Raw genomic sequence first — 26315 nt, 5'->3', positions numbered from 1 at the left:
AAGAGAGTGCCGCAACGAGAGCCCCCAGAATCAGCTGAGAAAAGTGCGAGGGAAAAGTGAGCTGGATGGCCTTCGCGACAATTCACTCGTTACCTCTTGTTTCAATTCGCGCCGTTCGAATTCACCTCCGCCGGCTTTCCGTCAATTCTGGCCGATCGATTCGAAAGCTACCGCCTCCTGACCATTTTTGGACAAAGCTACATTGCTTAATAAACACGCAATATCTCATAATTAAACTGTGGATATTCGTGCAAATTTGTATTTTTACGAACGCAACTATGGAAATGGAACCTAAATAGAAATTTGTCTCATCGGCTAAATATTATAACGAATATTCGGAGTATTTTACACATTTCTGTATATTATATGTATCCCCTGTGTTTTGGCACGATCAAAAGAACAAATGCCCTGTTTATTCTTAACTACACTGCGGGGATATTTATCCAACGATTTATATTTTGATGAATATAATAAATTTAATAAATGGAACTCGGGTAGAAAATTGCTTCGCCTACTAAACGTTGTATCGTTGTAACGTTGTATCACGCGTATTCTGTGCGTTTTAGCACCTTTTATTTTCCAAAATTTAAATGCATAAAAATTCGCGGTCTATACATAAGAAATTCGGTGGAGATATTAACCGCATTTTTTATTTTCCTCGCGAATATTCGTAGCTGCTCTATGCTGGTCGAAATTTATGCCAATTCGGGATCTCTCTCGGAAATAATCGATATTCCATATGTGGAATGTCGCAGACACGAAATCCAACTTGCTGTAACGTATCTTTAATGAAATACGACTGATCGAAGGCCAATGGAAAGAAAAACTGGTCGGTTTTTATTGTTAAATCCTAATCGATGTAAATCTTCGCACGATAATGAAATTTATGAATGCTCGATCAAGGAAGTGAAAGGTTTTATAGGAATGGAAACTGAATTCTTTCGTAATTGGTCAAAGATGCATCTGTGCATCGAACGAATCGGAAAGATCACAAGGGAATAAGAGCGTGGCGGATAAAGGCGGATCTCGAGCGTGTCTGTTATCGATCCTGGTAGACATCCATCGATCGACCAACGATCTTCAAATTATTCAGGAAATTCTTAATTTCTTAACGATATAAGAATTAAACTGATCGGATAAGAATTTTAATTCTAAGGTACAAAATCCAATTACGATCTCCTACGAATTTCCGAAACTTTAATTTCTCTGAACCGATCTCCTCTGCATAACGCGATCGAATTAATCGAATCAAAGGAACTCCATTTCGCAATTGCATCCGCAGCTATATAGAAAGAAACAATTCTCGGGATACGTAAACTAAAAAAAGAAGAAAGAAACATGTAACACCTTCGGTCACTGAAAAAGAGGAGATAATAACTCATAATTATTCAGGATTTAAAATTGCCCGTCATTATTCTATCAATTGTGTGATTTATTTCAGAAGCGTGTTGATATTCTGATATTATTTCATCGGTGTTATCAACTTTCCTGGAGATCTGTCGACACCGTGATCAAGCCCAATTAAGACGACTGTAGCGTAATTAAAATATCGAGTGGCGTTGCCGTTCTAATTATTACACAAAGCCGATCTTAACTCGGCTAATGTCTGCAGTGTAAAAAGAATCCGATCCTTGGCGGCTGCAGAAATCGGTGTTCTGGCATACGACGATCGTATTAAAGCTGGCAACTGGCAGAGAAAGGCGGCCACCCACTGCTTACACAACGCTTTGCTCCAGTTATTAGTATGTGACTCTTTCGCGGATCGGCCTGACGAACCGTGGATCGACAGGATTGTCATCCATCTTAAAGAACGTACGGTGACTCAGGAACACCAAGCTTCTACTTGTAGACTGAGAATCATCCTAACTCTAAATTGATTTATAATCATTAATTACGAATTCCGTATTTAAATATACTAAGAAACGAATAAGTTAAATTTCAAACTAACAATCACAGTAATTAATTATAGGAACATGCAATGCCAAATTTATACTTTGTAAAAACTAATCTATCGTAACTAATTTTTGATCGCCCGATTAAACGAATTTCACACTAACAAATAACTCGATTAAGTTAAATCCCAGACTAATCTCCCACTCGCCACAGACACCAATGATCGATTATTGCCGATTCATCGGCTCTAACAAGAGAAAGGTACAAGTCAACGCAAACCGAATTAAAACGTTTCTAGTTTCAATTAAATCATCAAAAACGTTGTACTATCCGCTCCGCGTGAAATTTCAATGTCATCCGAGCGATTGATTAATGAACGTCGTCGTGGCCGATGAAAGTGTTATCATTTCACAATGCCACGTAACAGAGGCCGCCATTGTCAGGCTGGTTATCTACGTGCTACCAGAACTGACTGCCACAACAATACCAGACAAGCGATAGTCTCTGCATAATATTAACGCCATTCTCTGTCGTAACTTTATTATCGGCTGGCCTGCCTACAAATATCGTTGACCCATAGAGAACCGTTCGTAATTACCACGGACACCCGCAATTTCCGCCTCAACCCTTCGTTCCGTTCGAATAAGAATTAATTCGCCGGGAATAAGCCGTTTTATGGGGGAGACCGGCGTTTTCCAATTTTGCAATTTGCATACAAAGTTAGGATTTCTGTCAGGATCTCTTCTCGAGAAATATAATTGTTTGTAATAAACGAGCAGATCTCTTTTATCGATATTTTATAATTTGAATGCTTCTCGTTGTTTGCTTGTACTCTTTCGCTAAATTATTTCTTCGCCAATAACACGCATGAAAAATTTGATCGATAGAACGACGCAGTCATTTGCTTACGCAAGTGCGTTTTGCAATTTAGTCGAAGAGGCTAACATTGAATACGTGCGACGAATTAAATCACGCATAAACGTATGCGCGCATATTCGCGAATAAACAAGAAATGGAAATAAAAATTTCTTCAATCACGGGGTTTGTTCGAACGAAAGTACGATCGATCGAACGACGAGTTTAAAATGCAATTTACGGACGGCGCACGCGAATCGCCGAGCAGTTAACCTTTGATAATTATCGAACTGAAACGCTTCCGTCGAGAAAAATCCTCTAAATGTCGCTGGCCACTCTCTCCCCCTTTTATCGCAACGTTGCATCAGTGATTACGTGTTGGTCGACCGATTTTTCTCCAATGTGAAGGCAAACTGATTTACAATTAGCCAGGTATTCGCGCAGCATTTTCTTCTTTTATATTACCAGGACAGGTACGAATTAGGAAAATGTGAAAGTAAAGACGTAGTGTAATCACGCGTTTTTGTCGCTATGATTGATATTCTAGCACTCCAGTCGATAAGAGAATTTCGTAAATTATTGTAGAGAATAGAATATATAGGATTGAGAGAAAGTTTGAAATTTTTGCATCGAGAATTTCATGTGAAAGACACATTGTGTTCACCGACCCACTGAATTAAACTTTTAACTCCAATTCCGATTTCGTTTCTTTTTACGTTCCAGAAAAATATTCAGCTGTCTGGAAATTCTTCGTGGAAGCATTATCCACTTTCTATGAAAATTACATTGAATCTATATATATTCTGCACCACAAATTTACAAATAACAGATCATTTCTTACCACGTCGACTCTCTCTCTCTCTCTCTCTCTCTCCGTCTTTGTCAAACGTTGAAATTTAAAGATACGTTTAAAACGAAAATGATCGCGTGCAAACGCATCGAGGGATGGATAATTTCAACAAATACGAAATAATCTGCGCTGAAAACGCGATGGCGCACGTGTGGCCTATAGTATCACAGCGTCGAGCAATTTACCGGTCGGCTCCGGAGGAAAAGGCCTTGCAAATGTCCCTTGCTCTTTTCTAATCATATTAGCATATCTAGGTGAACCGTGGCTCCCAAGAGTGATTGTACAGATAGGCGATACCAGAGGCCATTTCCTTTTATCGTTCTCGTAGACAGAGCGACAAATGCCGCGTAACTGCCACGCGGATATGTGACTGTCGTAAGGGGCTCTCCCACTCGTTTCGCGCCACGTATAACTAGCCTCGGTTTCTGCAGATACAGCGGATCTCGTTCCTGTTTTGCAAGCTGTTGTCGAGATCCGCGATCGATCTAACGATCGTCCGACAGATTAATTCCCCTGATTCACAGAAAGAGAATCCTTCAAACGACACAAACGGGTCTGACGACTTCATTTGCCTATTTACTTTCCTGAAATATGGTCAAGATAATTAATGGCGATTTAAGTAACTTGGTATTCATTCCTAGAATTCGTATTAATTCTTCTGCAATAATTCTCGTATAGGATTCGTAAGATGAATTTGTGTGGTAGATTCCTTTTTAGTTTTGAATCGAGTTTGGAGAATTGGTATCCAACAAATAAAATAATCATTTTGGTAATGTTACATAGACAATGGCCTGACCAAGTATTATACTTTCGGTTAAATTAGGATACAACCTTTGAACTTCATATAGGAAAGAAGAAAAACAACCGCGTTGGATACAATGGTATTTAAAATGTGATATTTATTGAACTTTTAGATATGCAGGAAAAATGAATAAAAATAAACATCCCATACAATTTCCAATGTGATATTCGTATAAGGAAAAGAGTTTGAAACTTTAAACTCATCTCTTAATGATTCAGCAATGGAAATCGAGGAAGAAGATTCGTTCATTTGCCGATAATAATCATAAATCACCGACCAAATTTGACAATTACTGAAATAGATCCGCAGCGGGTTACCTAAGAGCCAGTTACCCAACGTAGCTCTCCTCTTCCTACACTTCGCTACTTCATACAGATCGCAGAAACGCGAACCCATTAATTTCCTCTCCGTAGTCGCGAACAGACCCGCGCGGAACGTAAGTTTCCAGGCCGAGCAAACGGCATTAAATTCGCGATTTATCATCCTGAAATCGTATCCTTTCACAAAAGACCTAACCTAAAATTAATCCTCCCATCGGGCCAATTAATCACGACTGGTACGTTTCAATGTAACGCTTCATTGCACGAAAAATTGACGTATCGATGTCCATACGAACCGTACAATGCGTCTCATAACTGCAAAACTACCCTAAAAATTTTCCACTTTTACGCGCTATATATTATACAATCGATTCCCGTGAAAATAATGACTCGTATGGTCGAGAAAGTTTATTATCTTCTCTTGACGCGTTGGCTATCGCGGTGGTCGTAGGTGACGCACGTTCCATTATATTTTGTAAAACAATTGAAATAAAATAAGTTTCATGGACTCAAAATGATCAGTTGTCAGTTATCATTTTGTAGTTACAAAAGTGCAATTTTTCTATGAGATCGTGATTCGAGGACCAGGGCCTGTTCCATTCACTTGCAATTATCTAGAAGAGTATAATATATTAAGTTGGATTTAATAATTATTAAAATTGAATCGAATAATATGCAAAAATTGAAGGTTTCGAGCGATGTTGCAGTTGCGAGACACGGTGTATTGGACTAAATATACCAGAGAATAAAGAGAATTACGTCAGTAATCGGTAGAACGGCGCCATTTTCGGCGCTCGATTGCGCCATTTTGCGATCATTTATAGGATAAGCGAGAATTTCGGAGGGCACGCGCGTGAGATAATAAAAGGCTCGTTGAGTAAAGCGTCGAGTCACTTTAGAAGGGAGAGAAAAAAACGAAAGAAAAGCGTGTTCCAGCGCGAAAGTACCGAGAAACCGTGACTTTTTGCGCTCGATGTGTTTTATTATGTAACTTGTTCTTTCGATTTACGCGAGAACCGTTTATTTCTTCTCTGCCTTCGACATCTGGCAAGCAGATCGACCGCGGATTCTCTTTCCAGAGGCTGGTTAATTGAAAGATCGCGTATCTGATAGCTCGGACACGCCGCGTAACACGAGAGATGGATTAAATTAAACGATTAACTTGCTAGCTTTCAGCCGTTTCAGAGATTTTCGTACAGAGCGTAATTGAGTTTTATTGATTTTATCGAATTGAAGATTAAAAAGGATAAACAACAGCTGGATTCAGAGATCGAAGGCAAACAGCTATGACTCAGATATTCGCGACAGTTTTTCACAAAACATCCAGAACCCGTCCTAATTAAAAAAGATTTCATTAGGTACAAAAGTCTGTTTATTGTCACGAAAGCTATCACCGTAAAGAACGACTAATTAACAAAAAACTCGGAGCCATAAAACAACAGCTTGCAGTTCACGCAACGAAAAAGCGATTCCCTTCGCTAAAAAACCGGCTTCGATCTGCTTAAATCTCAAACCAACCAGAGCAACACTGTTATAATTATAACACACCAAAAAAGACAACCACAAAAAGTAAACTACTTAGGAGAACGACCAGACGCAAGGAAAAAAGAAATTGCTGACGAAATTTTCTTGGGAACGAGAAGAAAAATTGCGAATAAAAGATTTCGAAGAGGAATAATTTGCGACTAACGATCGAATTTTGAAATCACCACACCCATACCATTATCATGACTACCTTGAACCTTGTTACAATTCTACGTGATTTATAATACCAGGGCGGTTTAATTGACCTTTATATCACGTTATTTCACAAGTAATGTCGCCTCTTATTTTACACCTTCAAGTGCTAAGTTAATGTCAAACGGTAAGTGTCAAAGCTAATAGTTACATAGCAACTAGAAAGAGTACAAAAATATGAAATACAATTAGATGTGTAATTTGCAAGAAAAAGTTTTCGAGAAAGTTTGTTGAGACCTTAGACTGGCCGGCTGGGTGAGACAATTTTGCAAGGACTTCGCCTGAGGGCTCACCATATTAGGTCATCCACTTCACGCATTCTAGAGCACCCACGCCACGTTCCACGATCCTAAATCATTGTTATCAATTAATCAACGCGTTTGACAATCCTGTCGTCGTTCGACCCCCGTGGTGAACGAAATCTGAAACGAAAGGACAGTCCTTTCGAACAGCATACATACGTTTCAGATAGTGGACGTAGTTTCTGAACTATTCGCGATTTCTTAACAATACTTACATTTATCCAAACTAAAAAAAAAAAGAAAAAAAGCTGAACTAAACAGGTGCAATTTATTTTCTAAATTAAAGATATTGATTGCATTCTAAACATGCAAAGAGAAAGATAACATGAAATAAAGTATTCCTATAAAAGGATGACATATCCGAGGTAATGATACATACGTTCGTGCTCCCCGAGATCCATTTTCTGCATATTCTACATTTTTGTATCCGCGCTAAATATCCCAGAACAAAAAGGTCGAAGAATTTCTACCAATCGTGGCTCATTATTCCCCGAGTACCGATAATAATCTCATAATTTAAGATCGAAATACGTGTTTACCCCTTACTATGCATATTACAAAAGAACAGTCACCTTTCATCGCCTGTTCCAGGTGAACTGACAAAAAAAACCGAACAAAATTCTTCGCTACCATTAGAGGGAACATATTTAGAATCGACGATTTCACGAAGGACCGTTCTCAGGACTTTTACTCCGGGCTTCCTTTCGTCGGTAGCACGGCAACAAAACGCTCCAGTTTCGATAAAGGGGCGTTGAGCAACCGATAATGACCGCAACCGAGTTGTTAGTATGGCACGGCTACCTGAGAACAATCGTATGCGTGCAATTTTCTGTTGTCTCACAACCGAACGAATCTCCGTGAACAATCATCTAGTACGAAAATATTCTAAACCACTATTGTATAATTTTCACTTTTTATTTTTTAAAACGCTTCAAGTCAAAGTGTTTTTCTTATCTATTATTGATTTAGTTACATGTAATGTAAGAAGAACCTATAACTCTTGTATCGCATATATATAATTTTTCATTTCAGCCCTAAACGTTTCTTTGTCACTGTAAGACGGAATAACATTGACACTATACATATAGTCCCATACAACAAGACAGGAGGAATGGTTGTAAAAGAAGGGATGACTGTAGAACAAGAAAACTGTTATCGTAAATTTGTATGGAAGTGTGTTTTGGAAAACGAATAGAACAAGGGTACTACTCTCCTCATTTTCAATCATCGTAAAAAAAAGATATTTATTCAAAGATATTATACAAAAGATACAGTCAATTTATTTTTAATATAATTTTTATGCCGTAAATGAAAAGCTTAATGTACTTAATTAATCCTTAAAAATAGTTCTAATTCAAGTTTGCAGTGTTATTTATATTCGATAAAGTGTAAAATAGCTTTGCACATATTTTTAATAGATATTCATTATTTATAGCGATGCAAATTTTTTCATTAATTTATTTATTTGAGCTAAACCTACCTATCTTTTATATTGATAATAACCTGTAAAATTAATAATTTTTTATGTTATATAGATTTATATTTATTCATAGATTATGAATCATAATAACTGGCTAAACTACTGGATGTTTCACACTCACTTTTCCTGCAGATTTACAGCTAAGAATAAAGTCCAATGCATCATTTATTTTTGGTAATCCAACTGTTAATGAGCAAGCTGGTTTAATTAGACCCTCGTCGATAAATTGCAAGATATCATCCCCTGCTTGTCTAGTTAAAGAAATATAAAATTAAAATAAACTACTTTGAAAAGATTTAAACCTAAGCGCTAAATTGTCCTACAAATTTTGTTAATAATTTTATGAATTAAAAATAGTTCCTATTGTAGCTGATAATTCATAATAATTATCATTTTTATCATAATTCGCCAATGATTTTGAATGGTTCGTTAAAGAACAAAATTTATGGGACATTTTAGTTTAAAGTTATTATACCGATATGACTCAGGCTTCTTCTTCCTATATTGCCCCAAGTTAAATCCACTAACGGAAAAGCCATTCTTTTGCGTATCAGAGTCACTATTTTCTACAGTTACTGCTGAACCAGCGATTATTACTCTCCCTTTATAATAAAAACTAATATTTAATAAACTGGCCTACTTAATTTAAATAATTAGCGCTATTTCTAAAGTACTTATGTACCTTCACGGGACAGGTGGTGTAACACAACTGCAAAATTATCATCACGCAACATATCTTTTATGGTAGTCCCATTTTTGTAAATATTAGTAAAACTAGAAATACAACACAGTTTCTAACATTGCTTTTAACTTGACCTTGCGTGAGAATCATTTCTCCTTAAACTTACCAACTTAACACTTTTTTAAAATATTCACCATCTGCGTCATCAAAGATTTCTGTAATATCATTATCTGCAGCTATCTCTTCTATTTGTTTCAATAATGTTTTATCTTTATATTTAAAAGACGCAAGCACACCTTTTTCTCTAGCAAGAGCTGCCCCATCTTCAGTAGCAGAAACGCTAATTACCTGAATTAATAGTTATTGTAGACAACTACTGACTTAAAATGAGAATTACCTATCCATGTTTGTTTTTGTAGTTTTATTGCCAGAAATCTAACCTGAGCTTTGAATACATTTGTTGCAAGATCAACTGCAGCTAATCCAATGCCACTTAAACCCACGTTAATTAATATCATATCTTCTTCTTGAATGCTAACCTTCCTTTCTAATGCGATTAAAGCTGTAATATAATCATCGAGTAAACCCACTGCATCGACAGATTTCACCTCCGATGGTATTTTCCAGATATCCTACAAGTCTCTGATATAGTGAAATACAAACACAAGCGATTAAGCAAAAGAAACTCGCTTACATTAACATCCGCTATGCACTGTTCTGCTAAACCTCCATAACGGTCTTTGTTAAGAGCAATAACTTTATCCCCAACCTTATAACCTTGTCCTTTAGCTTCTTCCCCAACTTGAATTAATTTTCCAACAAACTCATAACCAAGAACCATGGGCAAAGTTGGTTCAAATGTATACATATTTTTTGTCAATAATGCATCTGATGCATTGAGAGCGCAATACTGAACATCTACAAGAACCTGCCAATGCAAAGATGCTACAAGCTTTGCCTTTTAATGAATATTCTATTAATCTATACCAATACAAAAAAATATAAGGCACAAAAAAATATATAAATATAATTTATACATACAAAAAAATATAAGGCACTATATATTCTATATAGAATATTTACAAGAACATTTATAGAATAGTTACAAAAAGAATTAAGATAAAATACTAAATTACTTTTGTTTATTAACTACCTAAACTTTACGATAAAAACTAATATATAATTTGCTAATAGTGCTTAGAGATATGATATCATTATTTCTTTCTCAGTTAGAAAGTATAAATGTAGCTTAAATATAATTCAATCATAATTTACAAATGTAACTCAAAATTGTTTATTATGAAATTATCATACTTAAACCATTTTTTCTGAAATAATATTGACAACAAGAAAAGCCTTTATACCTTTTCTTTCTCATTGTGCGTATAAAATTCCCACTCGTTAATTATACAAATAATATTAACATTATGTACATCGTATTGTGAAATATACAAAACATTTTACAATTCAGAATATCACAATCAAATAATCAATTGAATTATTAAAACAGAAAATTGAAAGTACATGAAAATATAATACAGAAATATTTTTATATCTTTGAAAATATTAATCTTTACATGACAAACTTACTTCATTAGCTTGTAATATTTTAGGAGGATCAACGTTTTCTAAAACGAAGCGCTCGGAAAATTTCTTCAAAACAGCGGCAGATATTCTGCCATGTTCAGAAGCCGGGATGCCACTTTTCGCATTCTCTTCTAGGTTAACAGACTTGTCATTCGCGACAGAACCAAACCTAACAATTTTCGAACGCGTTGACAATTTCTTCAAATGACCGCCACAAAAATCCGCGAAGATTTTTCTCCCTATCACTACCGACATTTTCTATTTTTCTAAGAAAATTCAAATTGTTATTCGAAACGCAATAATAGCACCCACGCAGAACTTTATGAAGTACGAGTGCGCATGCGCGACGCCAATTTACTATCGAATTCTAAAGTTTAAATATCGATGAGGCGCTGAAATCGAACTGAAACGCCTCTGTATCGATATTTTGAATTTTTTATGAAGAAAATTCAAATCTGCAGTTAAATGTCGGCCGTCGCGATTTCAACCACCGTTTCTTCAAAGTGTTGTTTAATAACTGAAAAATTAATGTGATAAAACATTTATAATGTAATAATGTGTGATAATGTGATTTAGTGCTAATGTGTCGTGATTGAATCGTGGAGTGATGACCCTGGACCACATAATTTCCTCGATTTCCAGCTTTCAACTATTTCTAGACCATAATATTTGAAAAAGGTCAGTGATAAAAAATTTCTTCCATTGCATCGCCATTATTCAAGTATGAAATATTATGCGCGTATCTACGCTATAGAATTATTGGACTTTCTTTATTAATTATATTAATTGTTCAATATGCTTCGTATCGTGTGAATTATTGAGTCCTAGTTTAGGTTGTTTGATATATATATTTTATGTATAATAATTTTAGTTGTAGGATAAAGTCAAATTATGAAATGCTTCCTGATATAATCTATCTAGTCCTTTTTTTCTGAAAATAATAATTTTCGTAAACACTGTTGGACACAGCTTATTTATTATTATAATGAATATTCTGGATGGGTCACCTGTGACTCACACGGTCTGGATTATAGATAACGAAATTCGTATGGTACGAAACGTTAATTCAATATGTCCTCCTTTGAGTTCTGTGTATTTATTATTAGACTGCGGATCTTCATGCACTTATAAATACATGAAATATCTAAAACAAAGTACTTATTATGATATAGAATAGATAAAACAAATTTTTATCTATGTTCAATTTTTTTAGTTCTATCTTTTTACTGGTTAGTTGTATTTATATAAATTATAGTTAGTTATACATTAGTTATATGTATATAAAAATATGAATTTGCAGAAACATTCGCAGTCTATTTATTATAATATATATATATTTTTTTTTAAATAGTATAAGGATTTTATATTATGTAATTTTTATACAAAATAATTGAGAGATATAGAATATATGTATAAGAATATGTATAGAATAGAAGTATATGTAATATAATTAATAACTCACCTATCGCCAAATGTATGAAAGATCCAAATTTTGACGAAATTTCCGAGGCTGTTAAAGGAGACTGTTTCAGTGAAAACGTCGTAGAATCCATAGTTAAAAATCTACTATGAAATAGAAGAGAACGCAAATGAATTAAAAGAAAGTAGAAATAGGATAATTTTAACTTAACACATTACTAATTAAAAAATTCTCACTTTTTGCGTTCTTGTATTATAGTACAAAAAAATTACGAATTTACAACAACATAAGAAATGACTAAAATATTCATAAAGTAAATCTTTTCCATTATAAGAATTTTCGTAAATCTTGAAATTTCTAGACTAACAAAAAATTCAATAGAATTACCGAATTCCACGTAAAATAACTAAAAGAGAAAATGAAAAGTTTCGCAATATGACGCAACGTCGCTGCGTTCCGGTAGTATAAAACTGACAAAATCGTAGCGAATAAACAAAAATAATGTATACAAACGCAATTGCCTTTCAAAAAATAGCTGAATTATGATACTTGTTCACCATACCTAATAAACAAAATAACACTTCACACGACGCACTTATTTCGTTTGACTTATTTTCGTTAGTCACTGGATTTAGAAATAGTTTTTAACTGGAATTAGATGAAAAGTTTGGAAATAACGCCAAACTTTAACAGGAAGTATGTAGAAGTGTGTAGCAAAGAGTAGTCACAGGACTGTTGCCCCACTGATGTTCAAAAGGGTAGTGATTTGGTCGATTTTTGTTTCTTCTAACAAAGTCAAGCCTCCCCACCAGGTTTCTAGCACAATTTTTTTATTTTTTCTTTTTCGAGCATCCCCACTAGCCTGGTCATTTGTTATTGCTTTCTCGCTGGAAAATCTTTCTGTTGTCCAAGTTTTCGAAATATAAGTGTACCGGAAACTGCTATGTCTTTACTGTATCAGATGATAATTACTTTGTGAAATTAAAAATGTAGAAAAATCTAATTAAAATTTTTTTTATATTTTAAGGTAGCAAAGAAACATTTTTGTTTCTTCCAATCACATTCCATTTTAAAATTACTTTCTGAGTAACATATTAATTAACTTGACTCCTTGGAATTTAAAGATATTTAAACATTTTATCAAATGGATTTATTACTTGTCTCCAAGTATTCTTTTTAACGAATTATAGTATAGTTTTATTGGTCATGTAAAAAGGGTAGAATGATAGAGCACAAAGCATTTAACTTTATTTATTGAGCTAATAGGTCATTGCAACTGATTCTCCTTTTTCAATTAATATTTTAAATGATTGTTCCATGATGATACCTTATAACAGAGTTCATAGTAATTCAATATCTACAAAGAACTATGAGAATTAAGTGCAACATTTATGCAACGAACAGAAATATATATAAAAGTTTCACTTTACATTTGAATTTTAGTTAATGAATGCTTAAAATAAAAGTAACATAAAAAGCATATAATGTACCTGTATGTTAATCAAGTCGGATTTACAGGAAAGAAAATGGAGTGAAAGATAGGAAGATAGAAACGATGACATTGTAAGTTTGATTAGATTTATTCATTGACAAATATTAAGTCATGCATTAAACAGTATGGCCAGCCGTACTCATATCTATCACAAAAATGTTAGTTCCACTTAAAAACAAATATAGTCATAGATTTAATGATCGGATTAAAAATAATAGGGCGATGACGAGTATGACTAGTACATGATTATAAAAATAGCGAACTCATTTAAACACATCAGGTTAGTTCGAATAAGGACTAAATTAAAGTTAGAGTATGCTTAAGCAGTACGGATCTCACTCACTGTCATCTAGTTAAGTGGATTGAAATAAAAGCAACGAAAAGAAGCAAATACATTTAACATAATATAAGTCACAGCGGATATCCTGCTTAATATCGGTGTTGGTAGAAAAGTTCCTTAAAAAAGATATTCAGAATGCTTATCCATAAACGCAATTATAATAATATCGAATCTACAACAACGATTTATATATTGAATTTAACATACCTAATGACTCTTCATCTTGTAGAAACTAGTTTCAGTATAAAAAATCTCTTAATTTAAGGGCATACGCAATGCAAGCGGTATAAAGCATCATTTAAATACAATAACTTATAAAAATACTTGATAATAGTTAATATACTTTCAAAACAAGAACACTAGACATTCTGTGCATTAAATGAACAAAATGCTAAATACATAAATTAATTGTCGCCAAATAGGTATAATGAGCAATAAATATCACATTGAAAACATTTAGACAAAAGATAAAAAGTGATGCTTCTAGGATTGCGTTTGCCGTTTATACAATCACTATTCTTCACAATCTAATAATATCACTTGATCAGAACCTTGGTACCAATCATTGTTGAGAATTAAAAAATCTACCTACATATTACATACAATAAACAATATACGAACACTTTTGTTCCCCTTCCCAATAAACGTTGTTCAAGTGAAAATGCTGGGTCTTTCGCGTTGGTAGCATAGTTGATAGTATACGAACACATACGTCGACATAATTCGTCTACAAATGTTTTTCTTTTTGTTTTTTTCTTCGTTTTTTCCATTTTTACTCTAAACATATCAAATAGTATACTGTGCATTCACATTCATAATACTGTGAATGAATTTCATCTTACATCCTACGCAGAATATTAGGATATTACTGCATTCTTACTTTATGCGCACTCATTGTTGTTGTTAGGTGTACAAGTTCGTTTTTTAGTACAAAAATTCTATTACAAACGTTAGAAAAAGCTATTGTTACTCTTTCGTTTTCCCACTTCCTTGCTTGCTTAGAAACTGAAAACTTAATCTATGCTTCTGGAATGCTGTATGAATAATACTTCTAATTTGACATCGATGTATATCAAAAGTTGTCACACGTCTAGATTATTACTCGTACGATCGGCGAAAACTCCTTCGTTCGTTCTTGTGCAAAAATTCAGTTCGATGGTTTGGTAGAAATCAGAGGAAGATGTAGCGTGATTTTCTTTCTTTTTAAATAACGATGATGAATGAATTTGCTTAAAGATCATTTCGTAAATTATCTCTTTGTATTGTGCCAATTTTACAAAGTTATTATATATCAATAAATCCCCAATAAATTAGAATTCATTCCCTATGAAACTCTTGCTGAGTTAATAATGACTACGTTTACATTCCTATGTATGTCTTTCGTATAAGTCATCAAAAAATCGTCTTTACCTGATACTTTCATCGTTATTGTATATAAAAACTACTCAAGTTATAACAAAAGGAATAATAATATATTTATGAGTAAAAATGTTATGACAATATATCTATTGAAATAACGTATCTTTTTTTTTTCCTTTTCCAATATTTTGGAAACAAGAGTTAGTTTGAATTTCATAAAAATCCTTCAAATCAATTCTAGAAATATTTGAACTATTATTTAGCGTCTTCTAATGATTTTGCAAGTCTTACGTATATAAATCTGCACCATTTTCTTTTTTCTTTTCCTTACTATAAAGTTTGCAAAAAATTGATCAAATACAAAGAAATCACAAAAATTCCAACTCCGCTCGATTCGATTAATTTTAAACGCGAAATTAAATTAAAGACTAATTAAACTTAAATTCTGTCTAATGATTCGATTGCTTCACCATTTGCGGCTATTTTACACTTTTTTTGTGGGTGATTATAAATGGTTTGCAGAGGTATATGAAGCAATTCCACGATTTCTATAAAATTAGGCTCTGCAACAGAAAGAAGTGAATATTTTAATTACTTGACACTGTAATTGTTTATTGTCATAAAGTATACTCACCGTTTTCTGCTGTAATATATCCGTGTCTAATTAAAAAGTCAAGCGCAACTGGCACCGACGTGGTTTTAAAATGCGAAGACAGTATCCTTTCTAAACATTCGTTAACTGGAAGCAATTCAAAAGTCTCTACCTCTCCATCATTGTTACTTGGTACAAAATCTGGTGGTAGTTCAAGGTCGTATACAAACTCAGTGTTGGGAAACAGACCCCTTTCACTTTCAAAAAACAGAGATACACAGCCGGCACTCTTTAGTTTTGCAATAAGATTATTAGGAATGCTGGCTTCTTCCCCAGCCTCTTTTATAGCAGTTTCATTAATTCCATAGCCAACGCTCAACCCACCACTCACCATGTTATCCCAGTAGCCAGGCCAAGTCTGCTTGTTTGGGCTACGCTTTTGCAACCATATTGATAAACCTTTTACAGGATCCATAACGTATCCATTAATATCAACTCCATATTTGCGAATTCCAAACAAGCCTGTAGAACAGTAATTTTTAAGTAAAGAATTATGTTAAACAAGTCTAGTTAGATAGATAAAGATGTTAGTAAGATTATAATTAGTGTACATACATGTGGCAGACCGGTCCATTTTGAACAGTGGCGGGGTATTGAATTCTGCACGTACTTCATAGCACTCCTCTCTCCATCCTCTTAATGCTATAAACTTCCCACCTGCACGCCATTCTTTCAGAACTTCCTCGACTCTAGCACTTCTCTCTGCATATTCTCTGAATGCTGGATTCAGTTGCACATACTCAGGATGTACTTGGAATACCTATGAAAAATATTTAAGATAGATATGACAAGATTATATAAACATATTAATAGACATATTATCTATTGTAATTCAATATACAGAGTTACCTGTGGATAATTCAACAATTCCTTCATTACATCTGGACGCACAAGGCCAATTTGTTGCCCATCAACAACAAAGGCTCTGCATTCACCTGCGTGAAAACCTAAAAAGTATCGTGAATTATTTCATTAATCCAATTATTGACATTATAGAATAAAATTAGAATTTAGATATAAAATACAAGCAATAAACGAGAGAAATAGAAAATAAAAAAATTAAAACTAAAAATTAAACGTGTTAGTCAATACAAAATCATAATATAGTAACATAATAATCCTATTATAACTTGAACCTAAAAAAAAAAAGAATACCAATAGAATCTCACAATTATTCATCAATATACATTCTATTTACAGATCTGTTTAAATTGTACAAGAAACAGATTATAATATAGATTACCTCATAAAGATATACGATACACATCCTTGGTATCTACTTTGATAAATATGCATATAGCAACAATACTCAAACTATTTATTATGAGAATAGTAGGGAAAATCAAGGATATATATAATGGTAGAAAAAATTATTGTAGCGAGTTTCATGAATATCATTTATGTTCTTCGGGAAAGATAGACACAATTCCTATTAGTTCGCTGAAAATACGTGAAAGAATACACAAGAGACTCGAAATCAATATCTTAGCAGACAGGACGGAAAGCTACGAATTTCTATGCGCTAATCATTACAAAATCGTGCAGGAGGCATACAGAGAGGCGAGGCGCCCTTATACGAAACGATTTCGCTTACCTGACAGGTAGAAGCAGTTGAATTTGTTGGCGAGCTTCAATAAACGTGACATCGGTTTCTTATCACTATCCGTCATTATGTTTCGCTGTCGTTAGCCAGCTGTGACAAAAAATCCTAGCATAGAGTATAGTATATATCAGACGCGAGTCACACGGGATTTCTGCACATCAAGGGGTACAGTCTAGACTGAAATTGCCAACGCGATTCATCCCAACTACTTTTATTTTTTCTTCTGTATTTTTCATAGATTCAGAGATAAGATATCAGATTCTACTTCTTATGTAATTTATAACATACAATATACTTTTATTGCGATAGCAAACAGTAGTTAATAGAGTATATGATTTGTAATTGGTTGAATTGATTTAGAAATTGTACGCAATTTCTTTTTATTGGATATTGAATTTTGTGCACTTTTTAAGGATACAATTTTATATATGCAATTTGTATTTTAAACTTAAATAGAATTATAGTAAAACAAATAATATGATATTAAAATTTGTTATGACACAAAAAAGAAACGAGGAGGTTTATAATTTTTAATATGCACATAAGAGTAATTATTGGGAGGAGTAAAGGGGACATTTTTTAATATTTCATTTTAATTATATTTGAGAACAGTTTAAGAAGCTTGCTTATGGTTTAAGTATCATGCTTGAAACATAACCCTGTATTTCTAATAGATTGCGCTAAAGGCGTGTGGATGCACACTGTGTATTGTGTCAACACTGTAAATTTGTGTATTTATCAAATTTAACATAAAAAATGAAAGTGAAGAAGGTTGTATTGCACACCGAAGAAGCGCAAGCGTCTTCTGAATCGGATTCGGAATACAATTCATCAGACGAAGAAGTAAATACTACTTATACATCAAAATATCTATCATAATTTTTTTCTAACCTTTCTTTTTCACGTATATAGTTACAAGAAGCTTATGCGAAGGGTTTGTTGAAACCTGGTTTGAATGTTGTAATTGAAAAACAAAAAAGAGAACACAAAAACAGTGTTGTAAGTATAAAGATGATTAATTCTTAAATGTAACTTAATCGATTAATTTTTTGAAGAAAATGACAAAAATATAATCCTTATAATTGACATTATTCGTAGAACCTTATGAAAAACAAACTAGAGAAATTTAAATTGGAATTGCCATGGATCGAAAGGTTAGACATGGTTAATGCGCCAGCACCTTTAGCACCAGAATTGGCATTACAAATGCAGGAACAGGAAGTAAGGCGTTCTAAACAGTTACAAGGGAATAAGAAGTTACCACAGTACGAACCAACCGAAGATCCTGTTCTGAATGACTTTCGTAGAGAAACAATGTTTCACAGACAAGCACAGGGTGCTGTTATGGATGCAATCGCAAGACTGAAAAAGCTCGGTATTCCAACAACCAGACCCGACGATTATTTTGCTGAAATGGCAAAATCAGATACTCATATGCAAAAGGTTAGACAAAATTTAATGAGACAGCAAATAATAGCACAAAGGTCGGAGAAGGTCAGACAACTGAGACAACAGAGGAAAGTAGGAAAGCAAATGCAAATAGAAGCAACTCTGAAAAAGCATGCGGAAAAGAGAAAATTATTAGAGGAGGTTAAAAAATATCGCAAGGGTGTGAGAAAAGACTTAGATTTCTTAGATGACAAAAAGAAACCTCAAGGTAAAGCAGTGAATCAGAAGGTAGCAGCAAAGCGAAAAATGAGGGATGCTAAATATGGTTTTGGTGGGAAGAAACGTGGCAGTAAGAAGAACACAAGGGCAAGCTCTGCGGATGTTTCAGAATATAGAAGGCCTTCGAAGCCAGGGAAAGATTTGAAGAATAAAGGGGGAAAAGAGGGGAAGTCTAAACAGAGATTAGGAAAAAGTCGTAGAACACAGATGAAAGCAAAGAACAGGAGACAATAGGAACGAACTTGATGTAATATGTTTTATACGACTAATTGACCTAAGCCACGTATTTGTAAAATAATAAACTTTTACGTAATAAACGGCTCGAGATACTTTCTATTATTATTTCTTACCTTTTTATCGAAATATTTCTGGGATCTCGTTCAACAGACAGCAATGAACAATTGCAAACTGGCCTCGACAAAAGAATTTTTGTCGCATACGTAACTACGTTCAAACGTATCGAGCGTGAAAGCACTGAAACGTATGCAAAGAAGGGATTACGTAAAGACGTGTAAAGCGAGAAAATCTTTTTCCCTTTTCAGAGATCTTTTTCAAGTTAGGTAGCACACTGTTTCGTGCTCAATCAAACGCGAACAGCCCCGAAGCATCATCGATACCGACGTTCTCGAGCCTGCTATTGCGTTTTATATGTATCCCTAGAATATTTCTATGCGCGCTGGAAAAATATACACCGGCCAAACAGAAACGCCCCGTCGACTATTGTGGTTCTTATCACTCGTACCTTTCACGAACTCCTATATAAAAAGGAATTCTTTCTCATTGTCGATGATAATAGTAGCCGCGAGTGTGTACACGCAACGCAAAGATGTTGTTCCTTCGATTATAGCGATTTCCTTGCTTCATCTTCGAATCCTCGTACTTTTTGTGATTTATTTTTTTATCATATTTTTAGTTTGTCATTCTATTGTTAAAGTTAGATATCATGAAATATTTGAATGAATGAAATCCAATAGGATATTCCAATATAAATAGTATCTCGTTTTTGGAATATTCTTAAAAATTTTATAATAGTTGAATTAGAAAAGGTAATCATTACTTGGAACATATATATTATTATCTGAAAAATCTTTACTGAAAAATTATCTCAGATTAGATTAATCTGATAACGTAAAACAAATATAACGTACATCGAATAGTTTGAGCGTAAAAGTTTCGATTAAGTTTTATCACACGCAAGTACAGAAGAAAAATAACTAAACAAAATGAACGAATGGTACATAAAACAACGGCAGGAGTGGTCGCATGATGGATCGCTTAATCTACAAAGTGACTCTCCAATATTTGGTGCTCGACCCGTTCAATACGTTAATGCCCCATTATGTTATGAAAAATCGCGAAGGATGCAGTCGAATGATAGCGACACGAAACATGTGGATCAGAGTAATCTCCCTATGGTATCGATACCGGCGGAATATTTAACATGTGTCGTCCATTAGACAATCCACTGTATCTACAGGGTTTGTTACATGCATAGGAATGCGATTACACCGCATATTACATGCGCGGCCACGTTTGCACTCGCGTAGAGATACGTATGTACACACGCTCCCCTTTCCTTTAGCGATCGTTGGCTTGATTCGCCACCATACGTAGCTAATGATGATTTAACCTCATCTTCTATTCATGTGTGTACATTTAAAATTCAGAAGCTTATAACAAAAAAAAGCTACCCTGATCAAATTTCTAGATAATATCGCATAACAAATGAATTCCCCCCTCCATTCATATAAAATTCGAAAATATATAGTAAAAAAGAAATATGGTAAATTATATTGACTGCGAGTTACTAATCTTACTCAATGAAATAAGAATAATATGAATAATAAACTCATATATGATAGATGTATAATATAAAAATGTATAATTAGCATTGTGATTATAGGAATGAATTATCTATTGAATTTTAGTTCAGTTCTATAATAAATATATTCTAAGTTACAAAATGTCTATGCCTATGTCTGGAAACTTTATAGAGATAGAGTAATAATTCAGTTACTCGGACAATGACAGAAAATTATTTGAAAAATCGATCGATTAACTTCTGAAAATGCATGATGACGCGCACATGTGGGATCATCGATGCGATGGATCCTCGAGGATCGATGGGATGGATGGTCAGTGGAATATGGGATAACACGCTTGATTGGGTTCCGAGTGTATACTTGTTATTTGGCGAGTGGAAATACCAGCGATCGAGCCGCATGCATAAGGCTGGGCCATTGGTGTGCAGCCACGTGCACGTGGCCGTGTATATTTTTTACAATAGCCCCGGGTTATTGTATTTAAATCCAGGAGCACTCTCGCGCTGTGTCCTCCGCTTCTGTGTCCGGCGCAGACACGAGAGCCCTGGGAATCCGCTCTCCAGGTAACAGCTGTTTTAGAGGGAGATCCCCATTTTTATTCCCTCCCACGCATTCCTAACAATTACTCAAGTGGTACGCACCGTTCCATAGGTTCTTTCTTCCGTGATTTTCATTCTTAATCCTAGAATAGTATACTATAGGCTCTTTTATGACCCGAACATAGCGATTTCGGTTACCGTGTTGCAAAATAATTCAGCCAATGTATAGTAACATATTTATTCTTCAACGCAGTTCTAAAGCAATAACAAAACAGCTTTAACTCATCTTGCTATTTAACTCATCCAAGCTGAAAAAACGCTTTATTGAAACTATCTTTTTATCCCAATAAAAGGCCCGCAAGTTATTATCTTTCATGAGACAGAGTCGTAATGTTAGAGAGGTTAGGAAACATCGCCGCAAACGAACAGCTTCCTCTATCGGGACCGGCGAATCGTCCAGTTTTCAGACGTACTCGGTTAACGCGATCATGTTCGCGGTATTCGTAGCTGGGATACAGTTAGCATGTACGAATTTCATCGAACAAATTCGCGAGGTTTTTCCATGTATGGAACCGTACACACGATTTCATGGCTGGACCACGAGAATATGGACAGGTATCTCGCGCAGATATTTGTATTGATGACAACCGCGGCGTGACATGTATCCTCCGTCGCGTCGGGCTGCTAATGGGTGAAATTTGTTTCGTCGTTGCCTTCGGGCGATTTTGTTCGATTTCAAATTTCACCGAATCCGTATACTCCCTCTGTCTCCCGCTCTGTTTCGCTCGCTACGTCGACCTACCACGGCGTTCCCGTGCTCATGGAAACCTGACAGGACAACGATAAAATATCCATCTCAATTATTTAGACCTTCGTCTAGTGTGCAGTATGGAAACACGGGTGGTTTTAATCGATGGAGCGGTTGATAAATTGGTGCATGTGTTTTCTTTTTTTTTTTTTTTTTTTGTTTGGCAATGTCGCTAAGTAATTGGAACAAGGTATTTTTGATCGTTAATGGACGTCTAAGAATTTGAGTGGATGTTTTCAACGTAAGAATTGTCGAATCTTTTGGAGAGTTTCGTGCGATCTGTAGAAATTTAGAATTGGAAACCTGCCGGATCAATAGTTATATCAAGTTCCTGGAATTAGGAAATTTGAAGTTTTTGGATCATCCACGTTCGGAATTTTCAGAATTTCTAATTTCTACAGCTTTGAATTTCTCAAGTTTCGACTGTTCTTACTTCTGAATTTAAAGGCGTTGGATCTTCCAAGTTTGGCGTTTTTAATCTTACTTCTGAATTTTCTAAATTCCAAATTTGTTCCGTCTCCACTAAATTATACATGCGCGATAAAGTTTCTTAAAATCTTAATATTATAAAACCAAAGTACGTGAACCGCGTTTGCAACGGGCGAAACAGAAGACGAACGTCGATAAGTCGGAAACGATATAACGAAATGGAAACGTGGATTTTAGCATGAAAATAGTAGGGCGTTCGATGTATTCGGTGCGTTGAAGGATATAAAACATTTTTCAGATATCTCTGCTCGACATGATAGACTTTATCCGACGAAAATGGATTCGACGAACCCTTTTATGGTTGAGACGAATAAAAATAAAGAAGATGGATTAAACAGAGATTTTTATTAACGCTTTAAAGTCAATTTTTTCTGCTCTTTTCTTTTCCAATTCGTGTTTTATCTCTTTCTATCTCGTATACAGTTATGAAATGTACAACTGTGTTGCTTAAAATGTTCAAAATGGAAGTTGTTCACCGGGTTACTTTGTAATCCAACGAAACTTTCCAGTGTCCTGAACTGTAACGTTGATTAAAAGTTTAGATTGCACGAAGTTATTTCGTTTCTTGAATTTTCAACTTCGTTTCGGATGTCGTTAACGATTGCTTAAAACGCTTTTGATTCTAAGAGATGACTAAACGAAGTTTCGAGTTTGTATCGTGTTTACGTAATCAATGAAGATTTTCGCGAAATAATGTAAATTTATAACGACTGCCTTTAGGGAGATATTATTATTGTTAATATCAATATCAAAACTTTGTCTTTTTTTTCTCTGTCAATTTTTATTCTATGAAAAAATTATACCGTCTAAATATTGAACCGAGGAAACAAAGAAGAATTAAATTCGCATAGAAAACATTGCATGCGGTAAGAATGAATGTTCCGAAGGATCGTTGGGAGGCTAATCCGGTTTAGACGCAACCGAAAGCTTAGTTGGAGTAGTTTAGTCAACTGGTTTGCACACATGGATCAAATAACTCGGTCGAGTAGTGATTTAGTTAAGTTTGAGCTGCCATCCATACTAGTTCAGTGGAATATTTCACTTCTACTGGGAATCTACATATCTGTGTACGGTTCTGTTTAGCAAACACGTGGTGATAACAACAGAGAATGAAAAAGATTCGTTCTTTGCCTACGACTTAATCTTATTCTTCTGCTTAAACGACTCATCGTCAGAATGATAAATTATCCAATATATCCAATTTCAAGTACAATCAAAGTTATTTTAAAAATCATCCTAAACGACAAATTCCTCTGCACATGACTCGACAACTCTTAAATATTTCCAAGCCCACGCTTTCAAATTTCCTCTGAACCAAAGACGAGGCAGTCGCAGTACGTATTTCCCATCTTTTCCACTAGCCTACGTCCCTCATACAGGGCCAAACACACGCAAACACAAATACAGCCATTCACACGGAACGACTTTTCCCGGAAGCATAAAACGGTGCTCACGTCGGCACGTGGCTATGTTAGGGGCCGCATCGAATAATACAGTCGTCCATAGACGAGATAGTTAGCCGTTGGTTACTTCTGCCCCCGGTGTGTTCCATAAAGCTCACGGTAAATCGACTGTGAGCGGGTGTGGAGCAGCAACCGAGCTCTACTGTGTTGCACGTACGCGGCCACGGGCGTTGGGTGCCCACGGGGGTGCAGAGGGAGAGAAACGCGAAGAGGAGGGATGGGAAACCATTATTGAAATGCAGTAAATGGCCGTGAGTTTCAATTGCCCCTGGGTGCTTCGAGCGTGCCGTAGGAAAGAGAGGCGCCTACCACCCTGGCCGTGTCCCCGCACACCTCTACACACCCGCGAAACCACCCTTTCACGGACGGGAGGGAATTACGAGAATTCGCAATGATTCCGCTCGCTGTCGGCGCACGAAAACACACGGGGGTTGATCGGCCTACGGGCTGCCGATGGTAAGGGCTATTACCTGGTCTAATGCTTCCTCTGCCAAGATGCTACCCCAGGTTTTTAGGGGGAGGGAGGCAGACGAGAGTTTGGAGTGGGGTTTGCATAATGTGTCGCGATTAATATATAGGTTTTGTTCAATTCTTTTGTGCTTGATGTTCTTCTTTTTCGTTCTGGCATGATTCGATGCGTGGAGGTTCATTCGTATGTGATCAAGAGAATTTGCCATTGTACGAGAGATTTCAGGCAGGAATTTTTCTAACTTTGAAAAGCTTACGAAGTTTTAACTACGCATTCCTTGGAGAGTAGAATTTCGTTGCATCTTTTTCTTAATGCTGTCGTTTTTTAATTTTATTTTATTTTTGGGGGGGGGAAGGGAGGGAGGGGAGAGGCGTGTGATACGGTGTATGGAAATTTTATGTCCAACCTGGGGGCATTAACATTTGTAATTTCTTAAAGAAGGATCCTTTTTATTCAATGTAGAGCTTGACTTGGCGTTATGTTGTATCGTATAACAAATGTTTTATTCCTTTGAATTTTGTGGATTCAACTTAAAATATACGAAATGACACAAATTTGTCCAACTATCGATGATCGTATCTGGATATGTATCTCAATAACACATCGAATCAGTTAGAATTAGATTGTTTCCAGTGAAAACGTGAACTATTGGTGGAAGATTCTATCCAATCATTCACACGAGAAACATGTGACCAATTCCCCAGAATAATTGCTGTTTGCAGTTATTATGCATCCTGTGGCGTGTTACACGACACGTGTTATTTGAACAACGTGAATGTTATAATAGATACAAACAAAGCGCAACGCATAATCGCTTCGATGTTCTTCGGATAATATAAAGGTTAGCCGTGTCCCTAATTGGGGATAATGGCAATCGAACCTCCATAATGTGCGTACATATTAAATTGTACAATTTCTAGCCCTAACAATTAATTTATCACTTTTGAGGATTTAAGACTATTAATTTATAATATAAAAATCTTTGTTTATAAAGACACGAATAATTTAAAACTTAAGTTAGATATTTTTAAATATAATGTTTTCAAACAACAATTAAAAAATTACATTAAATATTTCGTTCTTCAAGGAATATTAAAGTTGTTACAGTAAAGAAACGATAATCTTTATGTAAATTTTCGAAAGTTTTTCATACTGAAATTTCTGCAATTCTTCATAGCAATAATTACAGTCGCAGGCTACGAAGCACGAATCTAATTGGTTTAATCTATGTCGGCTAATTGGTTGACAGATTAAAATCATGGATGTACAGAATCTCTGGAAGTAATTCTTCATCCTGAATTCTTGCAATCTTAATTCAAAATCAACAAATTCCTACGTTTCTTAAATACAAATAATTGGCAGATTAAAGATAGGCTAAAGAATAATCGAACAATTTATTGTAAAAATTCTGTCTATTTTCGAGACAATTAAAATTCTCCATTTACCCGAATTTCCTTTTGAAGTTATCTTTTACGTCCACTATTTGTAGCGAGATAATACTTTGCCACCATTTATAAAACTAACTTTAAAAGGTTTGCCATTTTTTATAAATATATGTGTAATTTAAAATCTTCTCCCACCCCCTCGCAAAAAGCTCTGTGACCGAAAAAATTTCATAAAAGAATTTCTCTAACCCAAAAATTTACTAATCCTTTAGAAAATCCTCATTACCTTTTGCAAGC

General features: G+C 35.0%; 3 protein-coding genes across 4 annotated transcripts; 1 reads left to right on the top strand and 2 right to left on the bottom strand.

Moving 5' to 3' along the window:
• Positions 1–7976: 7976 nt before the first annotated feature.
• Positions 7977–12033, bottom strand: LOC143303718 (quinone oxidoreductase-like protein 2). The gene is made up of 10 exons (XM_076625320.1): positions 11971–12033; positions 11516–11652; positions 10512–11439; positions 9616–9849; positions 9362–9553; positions 9088–9269; positions 8922–9013; positions 8715–8841; positions 8361–8490; positions 7977–8262 (listed from the first exon to the last, which is right to left on the bottom strand). The coding sequence occupies exons 3-10, from the start codon at positions 10761–10763 to the stop codon at positions 8236–8238; spliced, it is 1236 nt and encodes a 411-aa protein (XP_076481435.1). The 5' UTR covers positions 10764–11439; positions 11516–11652; positions 11971–12033; the 3' UTR covers positions 7977–8235.
• Positions 12034–13489: 1456 nt separating this feature from the next.
• Positions 13490–17495, bottom strand: LOC117160148 (uncharacterized). The gene is made up of 5 exons (XM_033340639.2): positions 17366–17495; positions 16621–16718; positions 16327–16531; positions 15754–16233; positions 13490–15682 (listed from the first exon to the last, which is right to left on the bottom strand). The coding sequence occupies exons 1-5, from the start codon at positions 17439–17441 to the stop codon at positions 15558–15560; spliced, it is 984 nt and encodes a 327-aa protein (XP_033196530.1). The 5' UTR covers positions 17442–17495; the 3' UTR covers positions 13490–15557.
• A 29-nt stretch (positions 17496–17524) lies between these two features.
• On the top strand, positions 17525–19371 carry LOC117160149 (putative rRNA-processing protein EBP2 homolog). 2 transcript variants are annotated; one of them, XM_076625321.1, is made up of 4 exons: positions 17525–17539; positions 18049–18217; positions 18287–18373; positions 18473–19371. In XM_076625321.1, the coding sequence occupies exons 2-4, from the start codon at positions 18131–18133 to the stop codon at positions 19274–19276; spliced, it is 978 nt and encodes a 325-aa protein (XP_076481436.1). In that variant the 5' UTR covers positions 17525–17539; positions 18049–18130; the 3' UTR covers positions 19277–19371. The 2 variants fall into 2 exon arrangements, with proteins under 2 accessions (XP_076481436.1, XP_033196532.2); XM_033340641.2 differs by lacking the exon at positions 17525–17539 and having other exon boundaries at positions 17900–18217.
• The last annotated feature ends 6944 nt before the right edge of the window (positions 19372–26315 follow it).

The sequence above is a fragment of the Bombus vancouverensis genome, chromosome 16, assembly GCF_051014615.1.
Source record: "Bombus vancouverensis nearcticus chromosome 16, iyBomVanc1_principal, whole genome shotgun sequence".
NCBI lineage: Eukaryota > Metazoa > Arthropoda > Insecta > Hymenoptera > Apidae > Bombus > Bombus vancouverensis.
This window is presented reverse-complemented; position numbering and strand designations above follow the sequence as displayed.

Coding starts and splice junctions, on each gene's coding strand:
- LOC143303718 (XM_076625320.1), bottom strand. CDS start 10,763: ATGTCGGTAGTGATAGGGAGAAAAATCTTCGCGGATTTTTGTGGCGGT. Junction 9,270..9,361: donor CAAATGTATTCAAAGCTCAG/GTTAGATTTCTG, acceptor CTATTAATTCAG/GTAATTAGCGTTTCTGCTAC. Junction 8,263..8,360: donor GCTGTAAATCTGCAGGAAAA/GTGAGTGTGAAA, acceptor TTAATTTTACAG/GTTATTATCAATATAAAAGA.
- LOC117160148 (XM_033340639.2), bottom strand. CDS start 17,441: ATGACGGATAGTGATAAGAAACCGATGTCACGTTTATTGAAGCTCGCC. Junction 16,719..17,365: donor CAACTGCTTCTACCTGTCAG/GTAAGCGAAATC, acceptor GATACTTTTTAG/GTTTTCACGCAGGTGAATGC. Junction 16,532..16,620: donor AATTGTTGAATTATCCACAG/GTAACTCTGTAT, acceptor TATTTTTCATAG/GTATTCCAAGTACATCCTGA.
- LOC117160149 (XM_076625321.1), top strand. CDS start 18,131: ATGAAAGTGAAGAAGGTTGTATTGCACACCGAAGAAGCGCAAGCGTCT. Junction 18,218..18,286: donor ACAATTCATCAGACGAAGAA/GTAAATACTACT, acceptor TCACGTATATAG/TTACAAGAAGCTTATGCGAA. Junction 18,374..18,472: donor GAGAACACAAAAACAGTGTT/GTAAGTATAAAG, acceptor CATTATTCGTAG/AACCTTATGAAAAACAAACT.